We start from the raw sequence: 17,536 nt of genomic DNA on the forward strand, positions 1-17,536 counted from the left end.
CTGGGACATACACAAATGAGGGAACAGGAAAGAGGATACAGGTATAGGTAAGAGCTGAGTACATGTGTCTGTGAGCCTAGCATGAAGGCAGATGCCAGTATGTGAGTACATGGCTGTTTGTGTGGCTGCCTGCAGGAGTGTGTACGACAGCAGTGTATGTGTATGAGGGCAGCTTTGCCTGAACCAGGTGTGGTGGTACTTCAAGAGGACGTGTTAAGGTGAGATTTTCAATCATTTCTTGGTCTCTGGTGTGAACGCTTTGGTGCCCAGGACTGCATTCACTGCTCATGCTCAGCAGCCTGAACTGGGAGATAATTTTTGGATAACACTGTAAACATGTGGATGCCAGTAAATTGCTACATGAGTCCTCCTGCAGACACAAGCTGTTAGTCTGCCTTAGAGGGTAGTTCCTGCTTCTATAGGCTGTCTTCTCAGTGCGCCTTCTCAGGATTTCCCACAGTCATGTCATCATTCTCCTCTGAATGGGCAGATGCTACAGCTTGTGCTGTAGAAGTATTCGAAGGATTTGGCAAAGGATTTTGAAGGATTTGGCAAAGCTATGAGCAACCATCAGTGCCATCAAAGACCAGTGTCTGGGGCTTCTGTCTTTGCTACACTGCTGCCCCTACAGCAGCGAGGGCCCTGTACAGATCTGGAGAACTCCCCAGACCTGCAGAGCACTCAGACACAGTCTGCATAACACAAGGTATTTGGGGCTGTATTGTCAGACACACAGGTTTGACAGATCTGTACTCTGACAATATGCTGCCCATGTTCAGAGTGTGTTTGGTGGGTACATCTCCCTGGGGCTGCTTGCTACTTTCAGTAACACTCTTTTTCTACCAGGATCAAGCATTTTCAAGGCTCCTCAGTTTCTGGAACTGTTCATTGTTCTGGAAACTCCTGCTGCTCAGTCAGGCAGATCCCAGTTCTTTGCATTCTCATGTATATGCTGTGGGAGACTCTCGATTGTTGTATTTTTCAGTAGTTTCTGCTCTTCATCCTTAGTGCACGGGGTTTTTTTCTGTTCTTTTGTTCTCAGCCAAATCCTAGCTCATCTCTCTGCCAGCAGGCAGTAACAGTGTGTGGTTTCTTGTTCTGAAGCTGAGATTGTCTCAGTCATTCTGGAATGATCTTTGCAGCTTTGTGAGGGCTTCATATTTCACTTTTTCAATACAAAATGAACTGAATCACTTGTGACTCTGAATATTTGCTGTAGGGAAAATGTGGTTAAGCATAAGACCTTAACTTATAAACTTCCCATCTGCCACAGTTGAGAGATAAGAGTGGTGAAAGTAAGGCTAATTAGTATTTATTTCATATTAGGAAACGCCTGATAGAACCTCTGCTGCTCTTTGCTCTTCCTCTGTTCCATTTCATGAGGCATACACAACCCTTTTCAGTCTTTGTCCCCTCCCTGTGGAACTGACTGCCCTGTGGGTCAGAGCAACAGTCATCACTACTTATGTAAAAGAAGCTGTGAGGCTGTGGCCTCATGTGAGGCCATTTCTACCAAAAGGAGACACAGATGGTCTGCATGCTCTGTAAAATGTCTAAAACATCACACTGTTCCACCCTGGCTTGGTTCAAGATAAAAGCACACTCTTGCTTCCCAAGAAACAGGAATCCATTCTCTTTGGCTCATACTTAAGACTATTCACACAGGTTTCAAGAGAAATGATTTATGTGGTTTAAAATCTGCCTGGGTATCTTAATGCCAGTGTTTGTGCCTGCTAACAGAGTTTTTCCCAATTAAGAGCTTCTGGCTTTAATACAGGAACTCTGCTGGGAGTCACAATAACAGTATTAATGGTACCAGATGGAAGCGATATCATCAAAGCCATGACTTTAGGTAAACACTGCTGTATTCATTTGCAAAGAAGAAGATGATATATGACTTACTTTTACAACAGTCTTTTTTTGCAGTTCTTCCTAGGCTTGACCCAAACAGTGACGTGAATCAGCTTCTTCTCAGACCTGAACACTACAATCTGCTTGTATCATCAAAAAACATCAGCAGGCTTCCTGTTCAGGAGACCAGAAGTAAGTGGTACATCACTAAATGCACAGCCCTATCCTTGCAAGACATTACTAAAATAAAATTCATATTGAGGTAGGACTCTCTGGCAACAACCAGGCTTACCCATTGGGCCGGGTACTGTTCTGGCTCTGAGCAATTAGAATTGCAGCCTTACAAATCCTAAACTCAAAATGAATACACAGATTAGATAAACAAGCCAATTTATGCATGTATGCTGCAGGGAAAGATGAGTGCTGTTTCCAGTTTGTTAGCAGCAGTGACTGTACCTCAAAATGTCAACATCAGTGCTAGAGGAACTAAAATCGTTCAGGGTACTTGGAAAGTTTCACTGAAGAGGAAAATTGGGGCAAGCATAAGGAGGAAGTTAGGTAAATTTTGACTGGGAACATTCAGGCATCACTATGGACCCAGAAGATAACTTGGTAAGCACACAGCAGGGAAGTAAGGCACACTTTGCACCTCTGCTGCTTTCAAGGGAGGCAGCTGCTCTGTGTGGCCATGGCTGCCTGAGATCTGTAGAGTCATGGGCTACACAACACTGTGTACAAAGCTCTGAAGACCTGGGCTCCAAGACTGTCCTATCCAGGACTCCCACCTTGCCCTGCAGCCTCAGCACCTTGCTCTCCCTATCCTCTCTGGCTGTGGAGGGACTGACCATGCCTGAGAGCCACTAAGGTGTCTTAAGTTTAGTTCACCTTGGGAAATGTAAGGCAGTTGCAGTGGCCTGAGACGCCTGTCTCCACTGCAGTAGAGCTAACATGCCAGCCTGGCATGTGGTGACTGGGGAGCATAACAAGATGCGGGGTGACAGGGAGCACTACAGCATTTTCCAATAAAGAAGTAATCCACAACAGGCAGAATAGAGGTTTAGTGGAAGAAACAAGGAGCTAGGTTTGGGCAGACCTTTGGATTGGACTACCACGTTCTGTTGTACCTCTTCTCATAGAAGACCCACAGCATTAGTAGGTTTGGAGGGAAGAGTAGCAGGAGACAGCCTCTAGAAAGGAGTTAGACTAAGAAAGGTATTGGCTGTAGGTAAGCCCCACCTCAACAAGATGGATGAGGAACTCTCATGACTTTCTAGCAAAATTGTCTGTGATGCTCTGATTGTGGAGGAGATATTGCTGTGCTGGATTTATTACAGTTCCAAATGACCTCCTTTGCTACGTGAGATTTTGCCTCTCATGACAAAAAAAAAGTTCCCTGAAATTCCAAAAAAGAATATAAGCAAAAGAAATGGAAACATACATTGCATTTGTACAGCATTCTGGCACAAAACCAACTGTAAACAGTGCTCAGAGCAGGAGCTTAAAAGTAACCTGTTGAATACTCCACACACACAAAAAAAAACAACCCAAAAAAAACAACCCACAGTTTTTCCACCTTTCCTCCATAAAAATTGCAGGGATCATATCTGCAGGAATTGTGTATCCTAAGTACATATTTGTGTGTACTGACTTATTTCAATACACTGAACTAGCTCTTAAGCTTTGACACAAGTGCAAACAAGCTTTTCAGTGATTTTCTAAGACAGCATTAGAATGATTTGCTGACAAACAGCGGGTCTGTTACTGAAAACTTTGAACCCTGCAGTATTCATGTTCTCTCCAAAGACACTTTTTGCTGTGGTTGTCATAGCATCACATGTAGTGTGGCAGCTTTCCAAAACCCTGAGCCTGCAGAGGGATTCATAGGAGTGTGATTTGCCACATCCTGCCTTCTTCATGATCCTGAACTTCCTCTGTCTCTGCAGGTCGCTTGCAACCATGATGAAGTCTAGAAGGGTGCAGGTGCTCCTGATTCTGGCAGTTCTGACCTTCCTTCTTATCCACTGCCACTTCCAACCCTGCAGCAACAATGCTGCTACAGAAAGAAAACCTTCTTCAGTCCACATCCTCATTCTCTCCTCCTGGCGGTCAGGGTCTTCCTTCACTGGACAAATTTTCAGCCAGCACCCCAGTGTCTTCTACCTGATGGAGCCTGCATGGCACGTATGGGTTAAGATGTACCAGAACAGTGCCAAGGTCTTGCACATGGCAGTGCGGGACCTTGTCAGGTCGGTCTTTCTGTGTGACATGTCTGTGTTTGATGCTTACATGTCTAGCCAGAAAAAAAAGTCTGATTTATTTCAGTGGGAGACAAGCCGAGCCTTGTGCTCCCCCCCGGCCTGTGACTTATTCAGTCGCAGTGATATAATTGCTGCAGGCAATTGCAGAACAATCTGTGCCAAGTCCCCATTCAGCACGGTGGAGGAAGCCTGTAAAACCTACAGCCATGTTGCCATCAAAGAGGTTCGGTTCTTTGACCTGAAAGTTCTCTACCCCCTTCTCACTGATCCATCCCTGAACCTCAAGATCATTCACTTGGTCCGTGACCCTCGGGCTGTATTCAGGTCACGAGAGAATACAGTGGCAGACCTAAAACGTGATAGTAACATCGTTGTGGGGGCTGAGAGGTCAAAGGGAGAAATGGGACCTTACAACACCATGCAAGTAATCTGCAAGAGCCACGTTGAGATTTACAAGGCTGGCAGCCAGGCTGTCCCCAGCTTCCTGAAGGACCGCTACCTGCTGGTTCGCTATGAAGACATCGTCAGAGACCCACTAGCGTTGTCTGCTCAGATGTACAGGTTTGCAGAACTCCATTTTACACCAGAACTTCAGAAGTGGGTGCACAACATCACCCATGGGAAGGGGCAAGGAGCACAGGCCTTTGATATTAGCTCCAGAGATGCACTGAATGTATCTCAGGCCTGGAGGAAGGCTCTTTCCTTCCAGAAAATAGAAAAAGTGCAAAGGGTGTGCAAGGATGCAATGGACCTGTTGGGCTACCAGCTCATTCAGTCTGAAGAAGAGCAAAAAAATATGTCACTGGATCTTTTGTTTGATCATAACTCCTCTAAGTAACAAATTTTGAAGGCAGACAAGCTGCCCTCTGCACCTACTCTCTCAAGGCTGCAGGGTAGAGAACTGTTAAGTGTTTGCCAAAGCGAAAAAGGACAGAGCTATGTGCATGTGTGTTAAGAGTGCACACATGGATGTGCTATGCAAGGATAAGTAACAGGATCCCCAGCTGCACCCATGACAGATTTCTCAGCAGCACAGGCTGCTCTCCAAAGTCCTGGAGGCTCAGCCACAATCACAGAATCATAGAATCAGCAATGCTGGAAAAGTCCTTTATGTTCATCCAGTCCAACTGTTGCCCAGCACTGCCAATGCCACCACTGACCCATGTCACTGAGGGCCTCATCTACACGGTGTGTGAACCCTTGCAGGGCCGGTAACTCCAGCACTGCCGTGGGCAGCCTGTTCCAATGCCTGAGCACCCTCTGGGGCAGGAATTGCTCCTCAGCTCCACCTAAACCTGCCCCAGTGCAGCTTGAGGACGTTTCCTCTTGTCCCATCCCTTGTTCCTTGGGAGCCCCTCCTGGCTCCATCCTCCTCTCAGGCACTTGGAGGGAGCCATCAGGTTCCCCGAGCCTTCTCTTCTCCAGACTGAACCCCCCCAGGTCCCTCAGCCATTCCCCATCTCTCTTGTGCTCCAGGCCCTGCACCAGCTCCATTGCCCTTCTCTGGCCCCGCTCCAGCATCTCAGGGTCTCTTGTAGTGAGGGGCCCAGAACAGAACACAGGATTCAAGGTGCAGCCTCACCAGTGGCCACTGCAGGGGCGCAATTGCTGACCTGGCCCTGCTGCCACACTGGAGCTAATACAAGCCAGGATGCTGGGGGCTTCCTGGCCACCTGGGCACAAGCTGTTCATGTTTAGCTCTGTCAGTCAGCACCACCAGGAAAATGGAGGCTGATGTAATGCAAGTCTGTTTTGCAAATTAAATCCATGGTTTATGCAAAAGAAGAAGTACAGGTAGGTGGGAGCAAATAATGCCAAAGGAGTGGGACCAGACAGCAGAGCTCAAAACCTTCATGGTTTCTGTGTGAAACGACACAGAGCAATTATACTGCAAAGGAAGAAGAGATATACATGGAAGCTAAATAAAGCAAGCATCATTTGTCATGCTGCCACATGTGATAAGTAATGCCAGAAGAGATGCAAGGATGACCAGACACTGGTTTCTAGAATGATCCTTTTTTTGGGGAGAGTTGAGTTTTCATGCCCAGTTTCCTTTTGCTCCATTTCTGTGCCTGGGTATCGAGCCTTGGTGGCAACGCTTGTGGAAATTGTGCTCACTTACTGTATAATGGGAGAATGGAATAAACCAGCTACAGATGAAAATAAAAACTTCTGGGTTTGCGTATGGTGATCCATATATGGGACTATGTGAATCCATTTATTTTTTAGCAGAAATAATTCTGTCTTCTAGCTTCCAAAACCAGTAATAGTTGTTCTCCTGGACATTCTCAGAGCCCATGTTCTTGAAATCATGAAGCAAGATGGTAAAGTCAATGTTATTAATCAAACCCTGCAATATTAGCATGGGAGAATACATGCTGGCAGTGGTAATAAAAAGCGGAATGATCTCAACCAGTCTGAGGTTTTAACTGATGTATCTTTGTGAGCCTGAGCATTTTAATGTCACAGGGACCTTTTCTGGCCACTCCCAGTACACAGGGCCACTCTCAAGACATCTCAGCACTGATGTATGAGATCAGGTACATCATCTTCTGGCATGAATGTTCTTGATCCCTCTTTTGAACAGTTACATTTTCATTGTTACTATTTCCAAATGGCTGCTGCTAATCAAGGTTTATTAACAGCAGAAAGTAATGACAACTGGCAGACCAGGTTATTAAATAACCATCTGGAGCAGTCGGAAGTAAGACACGACAGAGAGCAGGATGCTGTTGTGCACTACTAATGCATTACAGGTTAGAGCACTTAAATGTGACTGTCAGACTTTGGTAACATGCCTTTTCAAAATCCTTTGCATGCAGAGCACCATACAAGTGGGACTGTCAATCCGCTTATATAGCAGATACACACTCTTTATTGAAAAAAAGTTTATACTGTATGGAACCCCTATCTTCCACCATTTTCTACTTTTAAGATGTTTTGTGTGCTCAGCAATACAAAATGGGCCTTTTATGAAAAAAAAAAAATTTAAAGGATTTCTGAAACTTCAGAATGCTGCATCAGATTTTCTGTTGTACCTGCATCTCTCAAATGACTAGTTTTTCTAAGTTCCTGCACTGTCCTAGATCAGCCATTCCCCTCTGCTGTCCGCTAACTCTTCCTAAATGCGATCCGCTTTTCCACGTTTTCAGTTCCAAATTTTGCTATCAGTTTATTTCTAACAGACTCATCATAGTTCTGCAGTTCCAAATCATCCTCCCTGCTCCACACAGGGTACCCGTCCCGGCGCCGCCCCGTCTGCAGGAAGTGCAAAGTAGCCTCCGCATCACCACTGTTCTTCAGAAAGGCCTGGGTGACAGTGAGCAGGTCCATGCCAGACTTCTCCATCACGTACCGCATTGTTTTTACTGCATCTCCCACCATGCTGGAAGAGGAAGTGCTTGTTGGCTGTTCCTCCATCTGTAACCTGGAGTCAGGGCCAGCAGAATCCTGCAGGGCAGTGTTCAAACCAGATCCTGTTTCTCCTGGGGAAATTCTCTCTTTTGTAGGAAGTTCTCTTGAGATTTCTGAGGCATCAGTTCTTGCCTAAGAGAAGTAGAGTTATCAGTTAGACACGTTATGCTCTGGCCAGCTTCTTCCATGCCCGCTACCCAACCCCTTCTACTGTGCCTCTACAGTACGTAAAAACCTCAGAAATTAGTAGACAAGGTAAAATTCATGCCTGAAGTGAAGCCATGTGTTAATAAGGGCACAGAAGACCACAGAAAGCTCGAAGTAAGACAGAATTCAGAAAATAAGAAAAAAAGTGTAAAAGGCAAAAGCGTTAATGCAACTGCAGGCACACTTTATGCCTGAGGAAAGGAAGAAGTCCATCTGCTAACGGAGCTCTCAGTGTGGCAGCACTGCCACATCCATTCCCTCCACCCACACCGGGCCGGGACTCAATCTAAGCCAGCGCAGCGGCTCTGGGGGCCCACAGGAACCAGTCAGGGGCGGTGTGGGTTGGAACGGACCTGGGCGCGCACCCGGCTCCCTCCAGGGACACCGGGCACCAGGCCCGGGCTGCTCGGGCCCGGCCTCACCTCCGTGGTCCGGAGCTCGGGGTTCTCCGCCTCACGGTGCCCCGCGGGCCGCAGGTGCCGCAGGTACCGGTCGCGCATGGCCTGCCAGCTGCGCCGCAGCAGCCCTGCGCGCTCCAGCTCCTGCCACAGCGCGCGCCCGCGTGCCCGCGCCTCGCCGCGCCCGCGCACGGCCCTCACCAGCGCCGCGTCCTCCTCCGCCGAGAAGGCCAAGCGGCCGCGCGGCGAGGCCATGGCGGAGACCGGGGTGGAGGACGCGGCCGGCAGGCGGAAGGGCTCCATTGGCAGCCGCTCGTTGCGCCTCACGCACTCCGTCACGTACTCGGTGGACACGGCCCCGCCGGGGGCCGCCTCGCCGGGCGGCGCCAGGAGCACGGCTCCCGGCTCCCGTACGCGGCACAGGCGCCCGCCGCCCGCCAGCACGAGCGGCGCCAGGCGCAGCTTGTCCGGCCCCGGCCGCACGTAGAACCGCATGGGGCTGTCGTTGTCCCACCGGAACAGCGACCGCGACCGCTCCGCCATCCCGGCGCCGGGCGCGCACGCGCGGTACCTACCGGAAAGGGCTGTGTGGAGCGTGCAAGATGGCGGCGGTCGTGGAGGGCGCGTGCGGAGCGGCGGGGACCGAGTCGCGCCTCAGCAAAAAGTGAGGGTGGCGGCGGGGCCGCGCACGCGGAGCCGCGCAGGGCACGCGCGGCCAGGGCCCGGCCGGCGGGGGCGCGCAGCCGCCGGTCACACATCGGGAGCGCGCCATGCTGAGCCCCGGCGCCGCGCTGCTCCGCGCCTCGGCACGGACACGGACCCGGCCCTGGGCCTGGGCCTGCGGGGCCGCGGCCGCGCTCCGGGGGCGCCGGGCGCTCCATGACCAGAGCAGGTCGGTGCCTCGCGGTCTGCCCTCGTCCCGTCCGTGCCCGCGGGGTCGGGGGCTGCGGGAGGAGCCGCAGTGCGGGTGGGCCCCGAGGCCGCCTCCGGGACCCCGGCGTGGCGTTGGACGGCCGGTTCCGGTCACACCCGGCGCCAGAGGGCCTGCGGCACGTTGGCATGTGCCGATGAACATTTGTATCTCGACACTTAAACACGCTTAACGATTGTCTTGAGTTTGGGTCAGAACAAGAGAAATGAAAGCGGTATTTGTACTTTTGATAGTTCTGCCGTGTTATGTTACCTGCTAGCGGTGTTCCTGCTGTACCTGGTTCCCTTTTGTTCTGCAGTGAGCTGAAGAGGCGTTTAAAAGCTGAGAGAAAAATTGCTGAGAAAGAGGCAAAGCAGAAAGAACAAAGTGAAAAGCAGTCACATAAACCTGTCCTGGCTTCTGATGCTGAGAATAACACTGGTGCTGATGAGGAGACATTGGATCCAAATGTGAGCACCTGGCTTCATGCTTATTGCTATTCTGAGAACAAACGTTACTTATTTACATTGTTGGGTTTTTCTTTAATTAATGGGTAACTAAATGGTTACAGGGGGAGAGACCTGCGTATTCTTGTCTAAGTGAAGCTGTGTTTAATTCACACACTGTAAAGTATTTTTTAACAGAAATGTGTTGGGTTTTGTTTGTTTCTGGTGACAGCAATACTACAAGATCCGTAGCCAGGCAATCCAGCAGCTGAAGAACACCAGCGAAGATCCCTATCCTCATAAGTTCCATGTAGACTTATCCCTCTCAGATTTTATAGAGAAGTACAATCATCTGCAGCCAGGAGATCACCTGACGGATGTTACATTGAGAGTGGCAGGTAATGGCTTCTCTGGGATACAGAGGGATGGTCTGTTCCTTTGCTAAGCCAAATCTTTGCTGCTGTACTAGTGCTAGACTATTCAGGATATGTGCTTTCAGACTGAGTGGACCCATGCCACATCCCTTACACCTCCAAGATCAGACTGTGGTATGAGCTGCTGTGATATGAGGACCCTGAAGTTTATATAGGTTTTTGTGCACTGGTATTCATTTTGAGAGTTGACTGCTGCTCTTCCACAGTTAGTGATCAGTTCAGAGCTGACGAGCCTTTGTCCAAATGGTAATACTGTGCCTTTGGCCCCTGTGCCCTTTCTGCTAGGGACTCCATTCCTGATGTCCTGCATACTTTGATCTTTAGGTCGAATTCATGCGAAGCGTGCCTCTGGAGGGAAGCTGATTTTCTATGATCTTCGTGGCGAAGGAGTCAAGTTGCAGGTCATGGCAAATTCAAGGTAAGGAGAGATATTTGCAGTAACATTCTAAACTGTATTCTGGGGCCTAGATACCTGATTTGGTCATTCTCTTCCTTCATCTCCTTAGGCAGTTTGTCTCTGTGTTGGCTTAGGCAGCCAGGTAAACGTTTGCTGAGGATGTTGTGGTTAGCCTCCCTGCTAGAAGAGTCTTGGGAGAGACTTGCAGGACAGTTTGGAATGGTGAATTTTAAACAAATGTGCTTACATTGTTTTTTTAATTACAGGCTCTACAAATCCGAGGAAGAGTATTTCCGTATTAATAACAAGCTGCGTCGTGGAGACATTATTGGTGTAAAGGGGAATCCTGGGAAAACAAAGAAAGGGGAACTGAGTATTATTCCTTATGAAATAACTCTGTTGTCTCCATGCCTCCATATGTTGCCTCATCTTCACTTTGGCCTCAAAGATAAGGTAATTATCATATCTGTCACTCTTGAAGGGAGTTTGACAGATAGGTCAGAACAGATGACCTTTTATATCTGCTGGTGGTATCAGTCACCAAAGGAACATTAGTTTTGTTTTAGTTTTAGTTTGGCAGCACATTTTGTGTAGCTTGTTCTAAAGATACTTTTTCTTTCCAGGAAACTAGGTATCGTCAGAGATACTTGGATTTGATTCTTAATGATTATGTGAGGCAGAAATTTATAACCCGTGCAAAGATCATTACATATATTCGGAGCTTTCTAGATGAGTTGGGCTTCCTTGAGGTAAGGCTTCCTTGTTTTATTTGTCTCTGCATACTGAACTTGTTTAGAGCTTCTCAGCTTCAAGGGTGCTTTATATTCAGGCTCATATGCAAATATTTACAGAAGTGAGAATAATTACCTCAGCATGGTGTGTTTTATCAGTGTAACATAATGGGAACAATTCCTTTCATCTCTCTTTAAAGTTAAGATTACTCCTCAGCTGATGAGGTTATGACTCAGGAAACTTTTGTCAGGGTATGCTTCAAACTACTGCTGTCCTGTCCTTATGTCAGTAAATGAAGGTAAAAATAACACCTTTGAAATGATGTTTTGTCTCTGGAGATAAATGCAGGTTTTACTTCTGGTAAGTAAAGTTGGTTTTGTCTTAAGATCTATTGTAGAAAATGAAAAAACATTACTAGCTCTGCTCTCTTGCATCCAGATTCTTCATTGTTCTTTACAGTTAGCACAAAAGTTAGAACTTAATGTAGTTTATTTACAAATGTTTATCAACTGAATCTGCAAAAGCTGCTGGTGGGTTTTGTTGAGAGCAATGGGATGCTGAACCTGTGCTGTGTTGTCTCTGTTGTGTGTGTAATGACTGTAGTGCTTCAGGTGGGGCCTCATGGGAGTGGAGTAGAGAGGGAGAATCCCCTCCCTCAACCTGCTGGCCATACTTTTCCTGATGCATCCCAGAATACAACTGGCTTTCTGGGTGCATGCTGCCAGTGTGTGTCCAATTTCTCAAGCACCAGTATCCTCAAGTCCTCTACTGGGCTGCTCTCAATCCATTCATTCCCAAAGCTGAACTGATAGTGGGGAATTGCCCTGACCCAGGTGCAGGAACTTGCACTTGGCCTTGTTGAATTTTATTTTCTGCAAAGAAGAGAGACAGTTCTGTGACAATGCCTTAGCCAAGTTCCTGGCTTTGGTAATATGAACACAGCAGGTTCACATTTATAGGAAATAAGAATGATTCTTGATAGCAAAGAGTAGTTTAAATAATTTGTCTTTATGGCTGCGTCTTTTAAAAGTAAGTGCTCTTTAGTTCAGAATTATTTTAATTTACTGGAATGTTAAGCAATAAATGAAATACAGAGGTTTTTCATCAGAGCTAGCCATGGTTTCTTTCTTTGCTTGAGCTACAGAGTTCTGCTTTGGAAAGAGTTTTACAGGTATGAGCCTGGAAAAGTTTATGCCACTGTTAAACTATTTTGTTGTTGTTATTTTACAGATTGAAACTCCTATGATGAATATAATTCCAGGTGGAGCTGTGGCAAAACCTTTTATCACATACCACAACGAGCTGGATATGAATTTGTACATGAGAATTGCTCCAGAGCTTTACCATAAGGTAAGATACAAACCATTCTGATGGCTAAGCCCATATTCTCCAGACTGTTGTGATCTTATTCTACAAAAGAAAATGTAGCTGAAGTGAGGATTATTCTTCAAGAAAGGTGGACTCATTTGTCTGGAGGGGAGAAAATGTATCTTAAGTGAAATTTGTACAGTCATGTTGCAGTTGTGTGTGTTTGAGTTCTCTTCAGGTCTTTCGAAAAAGTTGCTTTGTTCACTGGGATTTGCTTTTGTTTAGATGTTGGTGGTTGGAGGCATGGACAGAGTATATGAGATTGGGCGACAGTTCCGAAATGAGGGAATTGATTTGACTCATAACCCTGAGTTCACAACTTGTGAATTCTACATGGCTTATGCAGACTACCATGACCTGATGGAAATTACAGAGAAGTTGCTTTCAGGTGATGTATGCAATATTAAAAAAGAGTAAGAATCTGGTAGAAGTGCATATTATGTAGCATGCTCTTGTTCTAAACTTCAGGTTCCTTTTGCAGGGATGGTGAAGCATATTACTGGAAGTTACAAGATCACTTATCATCCAGATGGTCAAGATGGACAGGCCTATGAGATAGATTTTACCCCTCCCTTCCGGCGAATTAATATGGTGTATGATCTGGAAAAGGCCATAGGAGTGAAATTTCCACCAGCTGAGTGTTTTGAAACTGAAGGTTAGATGCTAAGTATGAATGCCCTGTCATTCTTCCTTAACAGAAAAACAGTAAAAAGTCCTGAGTTCCCAGCCTGCAGCCAGTCTGTCAGCTGCGTTTTGAGGTGGTACTAACACACAGGATTTCTTTTCTCTGGTTTTGTCTATTACTGAAGAGTCCAGAAAGAAGCCTTCATGCCTTGCAGCCTTCAGCAGGATCTGACTCTTTTGCTAATTCCTTTGTTGAGTATATGTGATGTTGTTATTCCCAAGAGGCACGATCTGGGGAGTTCTTCATCTGCTGAAGAGACCCAGCTTTTTATTATTTCTTCTGTCTTCTGTGCAGTTGAATCTCCATGCGTGTGATTGTAGGTTAGGAGTCTGATTACTCTGGGCTTTCTTCACGATGTGTGTATGGGCTGTTTTATTCCTGGAATCCTGAGCCATAGGCAACAAGCTCATATGTTTTTCAGTGATTTATTTTTTTACATTTTATTGCTATCCCCCAGTGATAATAGCCAGCAGTTGTGTGGGATTGTGCTTAACTGTTGTCGGGTTTTTGAAATACAAAATAACTTAAATTTTCGTGCAAATTGATCAAAAATCAAACTATTTTTGTACATTGACTTTTAAGGTGATGGTTTCCATTATGTATACCATTTAGATCTTAGAAATCACTCTAACACATGTTGAAGGGTGCAGAAATTAAAAAACGTGGCAGCCTGAGTGGCTTTTCTAATTTTTCTCTACAACTGTTTCAGAAACTCGCAAGTTCTTTGATGATCTTTGTGCAGAGAGAAATATTGAGTGTCCACCTCCAAGGACAACAGCCAGGCTTCTTGACAAAGTAAGTAAAGGTGGTATTTTTATAATCCTAATGTCCTGAAGGATCTTTCCATATCAACAGGTACCAACAGGGGTCTCTTCAGAGCAAAAGTTTAGCTGTCTTTGGGAAAACGTGGTGAAATGCACTTCAGCTTTTCTACACAGTGAGAACTTGCTGTGTCAAAATCTATTTGGTGTTGTCTGCACCAAAATGTAGTTTACAGATGCCTGTTTAATGTGAGCTCTAGAGTTTGATAACTAGTATTTTATGATTAAAGCAGATGTGCTTTGCTTTATGTCAGTTTTGTCTGTGAGATCTGTGCATTTGGATGTACCTTACAAAGCTAGTAGGCTTACCATATAGTTATTCTATAAGCTCTACTAAGACTTTTCCTTTGTACCTAAAATATTGCCCGATAGCTTTTTTTCTGCTGCTTTTCCTATTGGCTGTTGTCACAGTGTACAGTTTGAATAATGCTGTTGTTTTCTTGTACAGTTTCTGCTACATAATTTTCCTTACCCAAGCAGAACATGTACTTTCTGTTAATGAAGACATTACCATTATTAGGAATGATCACTTGGGAAACTTTTCAGTTTTATGGCACCTTCAGGAAGGCAGTGCTATGAATGTGATATTGTGCTCTGCATACTTGTTTTTCTTTTGTTTTCCCAGTTAGTTGGTGAATTCCTAGAAGTCACATGCATCAACCCTACATTCATCTGTGATCACCCACAGATCATGAGTCCTCTAGCCAAATGGTAAGAGTATGAGACACAGTCAGTGTGTAACTTTTAAACCCTCTACTCCTACTTTATTAACAAGGAAAAAAAATGAAGAAAGAAAAAATCTAAGTCGTGTGAAAGTAGATTCTGATGTCGTATACTGGTTTGTGAACTCTGATGCCAACCAAGGTAGACATTGGTTCCTGAAACCCATCATCCAGGGCAGAGGTGGGCTGATGTTCAGCAGTTTGAGGTTTTGACAGCTGTTAGTTGCTGAGCATGGGCACTCCTCCTGAGCACTTAATTTATGTGGTCTTGCCTTCTGTAAAGATGTTTATTTGAAGGTGTGTGGTTGTTTTATCTTCACTTAGGCATCGCTCTCATGTGGGACTAACAGAACGCTTCGAACTCTTTGTCATGAAGAAGGAGGTGTGCAATGCGTACACAGAACTTAATGATCCTTTCCGTCAGCGGCAGCTGTTTGAGGATCAGGCCAAGGTATGGTTCTTGCTGATATGGAATCACTGATAAAGGCACATAAGCAAAGGATATTCCTGTATGTGTTAGTCTCTAATGCTGTGTTGTGGCTTAAACCCTGGTGGTAACTCAGCACCACACAACTGCTTTCTCACTCCCCTTCTCCTCACTTCCCCCACCCCCTGATCACAGAGGGATGGGGAGGAGAATGGAAAGAATGCAACTCCCACGGGTTGAGATAAGAACAGTTCAGTAACTAAGGTACAACACAAAACCACTGCTGCTACCACCAGTAATAATAATGATAAGGGAAATAACAAGGGAAGAGAATACAACTGCTCACCATGGCTTCCCTTCCTCCCTGGCTGAGCATGAGACTCATAAAGTCCTTGGTCAGATTGAACATTACTGAGCAAAAATTCAGTGATGTCAGTGCTGTTCCAAGGCTGAAAGTCAAAAACACAGCACTACACCAGCTACTAAGAAGGAGAAAAATGACTGCTACTGCTGAACCCAGGACAGAAACTTACAGATCAAGAAGGAACTGAGCCTAGAGCTGTTTTGGAAGCAGCTGTACAAGTGACCTCTGTGGTTGTCCGGGTGCTGAGGTGCCTTCATCTGTTTCTCATGCAGCTGTACATGGCTGTGGTGTTACCAGTTACATGGCTGCTAAAAAAGACAATATATTCCCCCTTTTTGGTAGGAGTTAGCAGAAGTGGTACTACCAAGCTTTGTGCAACCCATGTTTTACTGTTTATTCTCTTAGGCAAAAGCCGTGGGTGATGATGAAGCCATGTTCATTGATGAGAACTTCTGCATGGCGCTGGAGTATGGCCTTCCTCCCACGGCGGGCTGGGGCATGGGCATCGATCGCTTCACCATGTTCCTGACGGATTCCAACAATATCAAGGTGAGCGGCTGAAATGGCAGCACCTACCATGTGGGTGACACTGCAGAAAGGCCTGCCTCTGACCAACACCAGACACCATGGCCACTGAGTGGAACGCTTTCTACAACTACGTGAAAGATAGTTTCCCTAGTAACCAGAAATAGGACAAGAGGAAACTGCATCAAACTGCCAGGGGAGGTTTAGAGTGCTCCATCTTGGCAGTGTTCAAGGCCAGTTTGGACACAGGGGCTTGGAACAAGCTGCTCTAGTGGAAGGTGTACCTGCCCAGGACGGGGGTTGGAACTGGGTAAGCTTTAAGGTCCTTTTAGGCCAAACTAGTCTGTGATTCTGTGATAGTAGGAGCAGTTCCTTCCCCAGAGGGTGCTAGGGCATTGGAAGGTGTTGTCCAGGGCAGGGCTGGAGTCACCATCCCTACAAGTGTTCACACACTGGAGATCAGGCCTTCAGTGCCGTGGGTTGGTGGTGGCCTGGGCAGTGCCAGCGATGACCTGAAAGGCCTTTCCCAGCCCGGCTGGTTCCATGGTGCCATGGCAGGTGCCTGAGGAGGCCTGCCGCGGGGCAGGGCTGGTGGCCTCAGGCCTCAGGCAGGGAGCTGGGCCGGGGCCGTTGACGGTGCCCGTTGGCCTCAGGCAGGGAGCCGGGCAGCCCGGGGCTGCTGACGGTGCCCGGTGGCCTCGGGCAGGGAGCCGGGGCCTGGGCCGCTGACGGTGCCCGGTGGCCTGAGGCAGGGAGCCGGGCCGGGGCCGCTGACGGTGCCCGGTGGCCTTGGGCAGGGAGCCGGGCCGGGGCCGCTGACGGTGCCCGGTGGCCTCGGGCAGGGAGCCGGGCCGGGGCCGCTGACGGTGCCCAGTGGCCTCAGGCAGGGAGCCGGGGCCGGTGCCGCTGACGGTGCCCGGTGGCCTCGGGCAGGGAGCTGGGCCGGGGTCGCTGACGGTGCCCGGTGGCCTGAGGCAGGGAGCCGGGGCCTGGGCCGCTGACGGTGCCCGGTGGCCTCGGGCAGGGAGCCGGGGCCGGGGCCGCTGACGGTGCCCGGTGGCCTCGGGCAGGGAGCCAGGGCCGGGGCCGCTGACGGTGCCCGGTGGCCTCGGGCAGGGAGCTGTGCCGCCTGGGGCCGCTGACGGTGCCCGGTGGCCTCAGGCAGGGAGCCGGGCCTGGGCCGCTGACGGTGCCCGGTGGCCTCGGGCAGGGAGCCGGGCCTGGGCCGCTGACGGTGCCCGGTGGCCTCAGGCAGGGAGCCGGGCAGCCCGGGGCCGCTGACGGTGCCCGGTGGCTTCGGGCAGGGAGCTGTGCCGCCTGGTGTCGTTGACGGTTCCCGTTTCCGCAGGAGGTGCTGCTGTTCCCCGCCATGAAGCCGGAGGACAAGCGGGAGGCGGCGCCCGCCGAGGGCACCTCCGTGTGACGGCCGATCAATAAAGAGCTGCTCCGCCCGGATCCTGTCTGCGTGTGTTCTTGTGCGCGTGTGTTCTTGTGCGCATGCCCTGGGGCAGCGCTCCCACCGGGCTCCGCGGCACGGGCGGGCGCATGCGCGGGTCTGCTTGGGGAGGAGGGGGGAG

The 17,536-nt window shown here is 48.3% G+C and overlaps 3 protein-coding genes across 4 annotated transcripts; 2 read left to right on the forward strand and 1 right to left on the reverse strand.

Moving 5' to 3' along the window:
* Window positions 1–5,263, forward strand: LOC101881907 (carbohydrate sulfotransferase 4). Its single transcript, XM_031043922.2, has 3 exons — window positions 1–47; window positions 1,927–2,043; window positions 3,795–5,263. Exon 3 carries the CDS (start codon window positions 3,808–3,810, stop codon window positions 4,945–4,947), a length of 1,140 nt encoding a protein of 379 aa, XP_030899782.2. The 5' UTR covers window positions 1–47; window positions 1,927–2,043; window positions 3,795–3,807; the 3' UTR covers window positions 4,948–5,263.
* A 945-nt stretch (window positions 5,264–6,208) lies between these two features.
* On the reverse strand, window positions 6,209–8,671 carry TERF2IP (TERF2 interacting protein). The gene is made up of 2 exons (XM_034072789.1): window positions 8,330–8,671; window positions 6,209–7,655 (listed from the first exon to the last, which is right to left on the reverse strand). Exons 1-2 carry the CDS (start codon window positions 8,669–8,671, stop codon window positions 7,221–7,223), a joined length of 777 nt encoding a protein of 258 aa, XP_033928680.1. The 3' UTR covers window positions 6,209–7,220.
* Window positions 8,672–8,684: 13 nt separating this feature from the next.
* Window positions 8,685–17,414, forward strand: KARS1 (lysyl-tRNA synthetase 1). 2 transcript variants are annotated; one of them, XM_034072788.1, is made up of 14 exons: window positions 8,685–8,792; window positions 9,358–9,508; window positions 9,717–9,882; window positions 10,243–10,336; window positions 10,582–10,768; window positions 10,939–11,064; window positions 12,278–12,397; window positions 12,641–12,803; window positions 12,897–13,070; window positions 13,810–13,895; window positions 14,547–14,632; window positions 14,968–15,094; window positions 15,840–15,983; window positions 17,308–17,382. In XM_034072788.1, exons 1-14 carry the CDS (start codon window positions 8,731–8,733, stop codon window positions 17,380–17,382), a joined length of 1,761 nt encoding a protein of 586 aa, XP_033928679.1. In that variant the 5' UTR covers window positions 8,685–8,730. The 2 variants fall into 2 exon arrangements, with proteins under 2 accessions (XP_033928679.1, XP_033928678.1); XM_034072787.1 differs by lacking the exon at window positions 8,685–8,792 and adding an exon at window positions 8,876–9,020 and having other exon boundaries at window positions 17,308–17,414.
* The last annotated feature ends 122 nt before the right edge of the window (window positions 17,415–17,536 follow it).

This window comes from Melopsittacus undulatus, chromosome Z, assembly GCF_012275295.1.
Source record: "Melopsittacus undulatus isolate bMelUnd1 chromosome Z, bMelUnd1.mat.Z, whole genome shotgun sequence".
Classification (NCBI taxonomy): Eukaryota; Metazoa; Chordata; class Aves; order Psittaciformes; family Psittaculidae; genus Melopsittacus; species Melopsittacus undulatus.

Coding starts and splice junctions, on each gene's coding strand:
- LOC101881907 (XM_031043922.2), top strand. CDS start 3,808: ATGATGAAGTCTAGAAGGGTGCAGGTGCTCCTGATTCTGGCAGTTCTG.
- TERF2IP (XM_034072789.1), bottom strand. CDS start 8,671: ATGGCGGAGCGGTCGCGGTCGCTGTTCCGGTGGGACAACGACAGCCCC. Junction 7,656..8,329: donor CGGAGGAGGACGCGGCGCTG/GTGAGGGCCGTG, acceptor TACTTCTCTTAG/GCAAGAACTGATGCCTCAGA.
- KARS1 (XM_034072787.1), top strand. CDS start 8,899: ATGCTGAGCCCCGGCGCCGCGCTGCTCCGCGCCTCGGCACGGACACGG. Junction 13,896..14,546: donor CAGCCAGGCTTCTTGACAAA/GTAAGTAAAGGT, acceptor TTGTTTTCCCAG/TTAGTTGGTGAATTCCTAGA. Junction 14,633..14,967: donor ATGAGTCCTCTAGCCAAATG/GTAAGAGTATGA, acceptor ATCTTCACTTAG/GCATCGCTCTCATGTGGGAC.